The sequence below is a fragment of the Otolemur garnettii genome, unplaced genomic scaffold, assembly GCF_000181295.1.
Source record: "Otolemur garnettii isolate 467f Iridium unplaced genomic scaffold, OtoGar3 scaffold00087, whole genome shotgun sequence".
NCBI lineage: Eukaryota > Metazoa > Chordata > Mammalia > Primates > Galagidae > Otolemur > Otolemur garnettii.
Window position 1 is genome coordinate 8,499,592 of NW_003852482.1, and position 2,997 is coordinate 8,502,588.

The 2,997-nt window shown below is 50.5% G+C and overlaps 1 protein-coding gene across 3 annotated transcripts in view; it reads left to right on the forward strand.

The window, feature by feature from the left end:
- The window catches only part of ZER1 (zyg-11 related cell cycle regulator), a 38,048-nt gene that overhangs the window by 20,119 nt on the left and 14,932 nt on the right, over nucleotides 1-2,997 (forward strand). For 2 of the 3 annotated variants that reach the window (XM_012808298.2, XM_023516145.1), the window contains 3 exons: nucleotides 108-222; nucleotides 379-525; nucleotides 843-1,016. In XM_012808298.2, coding sequence (XP_012663752.1) covers nucleotides 108-222; nucleotides 379-525; nucleotides 843-1,016 — 436 coding nt within the window. The remainder of the gene's footprint in view (nucleotides 1-107; nucleotides 223-378; nucleotides 526-842; nucleotides 1,017-2,997) is intronic. The other variant, XM_023516146.1, reaches the window with a different exon arrangement.

The window sequence follows — 2,997 nt, forward strand, 5'->3', positions numbered from 1 at the left end:
AAAAAAAAAAAAGACAGAACATCAAGTAAATGCCTAGCTGCCTCCAGGGGGAGGCCCAGCTCAGGTCTGGACCCTAAGCCACTGACCCCAACACCCTCTTTCTCTAGCATCGAGCCTTCCAAAAGCAGCATCATGCCTTTCCGGGCTCTGAAGAGGCCACTGCAGTTCCTCGGGCTCTTTGAGACTTCCCTGTGCCGCCTCACCCACATTCCAGCCTACAAAGTGAGAGGCAGGAGGGGAGGGACCACGGAGTCCTGGGAGAAGGGATGGGGCTGCCCTGGGAACCAAGGGTCAGCTCTGGAGCTAGAGACTGAGCTGGGGTCTGGAATACCACCTTCTGGCCCCTTCTAGATTGTTCTGAGCTTGTCTAATCCTCAGGTAAGTGGTGACAAAAATGAGGAGCAGGTGCTGAATGCCATCGAGGCTTATACAGAGCACCGGCCTGAGATCACTTCCCGAGCCATCAACCTGCTTTTTGACATCGCACGCATTGAGCGCTGCAACCAGCTGCTGCGGGCCCTGAAGGTCAGTCCACATCTGGGGCCCTTAGTTCCTGTCCAGCCCCACCTGGAGGGTGCTAAACCATCCATGTCCTCAGAGACCCTGTCCCTCTTCTATACTCTGTCCCCAGAGCATAGGCAGTTCTGGCTCCTGAACCCCACCCCTACCCCCACACACCTGAGTTGTTCAGCAAGGGCCTTCTTTGTTCACCAGCCCTGGTCCCCACTCCTGCCTTGGAGGGCAGTACCAGCACAAGCCCAGCCTCTCACAGACCCCAGGCCTGGCCTTGCACGACTTTCACAGCACTTGCCAGCCCAGGCTTCTTTCCTGTCTTCATACAGCTGGTCATCACAGCCCTCAAGTGCCACAAGTATGACAAAAACATTCAAGTGACAGGCAGCGCTGCCCTCTTCTACCTGACCAATTCTGAGTATCGCTCAGAGCAGAGCGTCAAGCTGCGCCGGCAGGTCATCCAGGTGGTGCTGAATGGCATGGAATCCTACCAGGAGGTGACGGTGAGCCCCCTACCCGCTATGGCCCGCATGCTCTGGCCCAGCCACCCCCTGCCTGTGCCCTGTGCTGCCTCCCTCCCAGCTCCTATATCCCTAGCAGCACTCTGACACGTGGCACTCAGGGGCCCCAGCCCCATCCATAGTCCATTACCCCAGATGCCCTCCACCCTCTTCCACCTGTTCCACGTAGGGCCCTAGCCTCCTACCTCTCAGCCTCTGCCCAGGCTGCCTCCTTAGCCCTCTGCCCCATAACACTCTGCTGGGGGGGTATTTTTTCCAGTAGCAGCACTTGTTATACAAGTAATAAAAAAATTTTACTATAGACAAATTATAACTACAACTTGGCGCAGTGGCTCTCGACTGTAGTCCTAGTACTTCAGGAGGCTGAGGTGGGAGGATCGCTTAAAGCCAAGAGTTCAAGACAAGCCTGAACAAGAGGGAGACCTCATCTCTACAAAAAAGTAGAAAAATGAGCTGGGTGTGGTGGCAGGCCTATAGTCCCAGCTACTCAGAAGGCTGAGGTGGGAGGATTCATTGAGCTGAGGAGTTTGAGGTTGCAACAAGCTGTCATGATACTACTGCATTCTAGCCCAGGTGACAGAGAAAGACTCTGTCTAAAAAAAAGGAAATTATAACTACAGATATACAAAAATCCTCGCAGCCCCACCACCCAGAGATAGCCACCATTAACACGGGTACCAGTTTGGATTGCAGCCTGTGCAGATGTACACGTGTTTAGAAAATGGAATCAAACTATGTGTACTATTTGCATAATGTGGACTTTTAGTTCAACACTAAAGATCACATGTGAATGTGAACATCTCATATCAGCAAAATATGTTTTTACAACAAAAATTTTAAAATAATATTTCTTGGCTCAGTGCCTGTGGCTCAAGTGGCTAAGGCACCAACCACATACACCTAAGGTGATGGGTTCTAATCCAGCCCGGGCCTGCCAAAACAACAATGATGGCTGCAACCAAAAAAATAGCCGGGTGTTGTGGCGGGCGCCTGTGGTCCCAGCTACTTGAGAGGCTGAGGCAGGAGACTCACTTGAGCCCAGGAGTTGGAGGTTGCTGTGAGCTGTGATGCCACCGCACTCACCCAGGGGGATAGCTTGAGGCTCTGTCTCAAAATAATAATAATAATATTTCTTTTCTCATCATAAAAGTAAAATACCTAGTGGTTTAAAACAATCAAGTAATATAAAAATGCATTGGATAGAAAGAGAAAGTGGGCCGGAAGTGGTGGCTCACACCTGTGATCCCACCAGGTGGGTGGATCACCTGACATCACAGGTTCAAGACCAGCCTGAGCAAGAACAAGAACCCATCTCTAAAAATAGCAGGGTGTTGTGGCGAGCGTCTGTAATCCCAGCTACTTGGTAGGCTGAGGCAAGAGAATCACTTGAGCCCAAGAGTTTGAGGTTGCTGTGAGCTATGAAGCCACAGCACTCTACTGAGGGTGACAAAGTAAAACTCTGTCTCAAAACAAAACAAAAAAAGGTAAAATATGTAGTGGTTTTTAAAAATCAAGTAATACAAGAATGCATTGGATAGAAAATGAAAGTTGGCCAGATGCAGTGGCTCATGCCTATAATCCTAGCACTCTGGGAAGCCAACATGGGTGGATTGCCTGAGCTCAGAAGTATGAACAACCAGCCCGAGCAACAGTGAGACTCCCATCTCTACTAAAAATGAAAAAGTAGCCAGGCTACTGTGGCAGGAGCTTGTAGTCCCAGCCACCCAGGAGGCTAAAGGAAGAGGATCACATAAGCCTAAGAGTTTGAGGTTGCTGTGAGCTATGATGCCACAGCACTCTACCTAGGATGACAGAGTGAGACTCAGTCTCAAAAAAATAATAATAATAATGGCTTGGCGCCTATAGCTCAACCGGCACCAGCCACATACACCTAAGGTGGCGGGTTCGAATCCCCAGCCTGGACCCGCCAAAACAACAATGACGGCTGCAACCAAAAAATAGC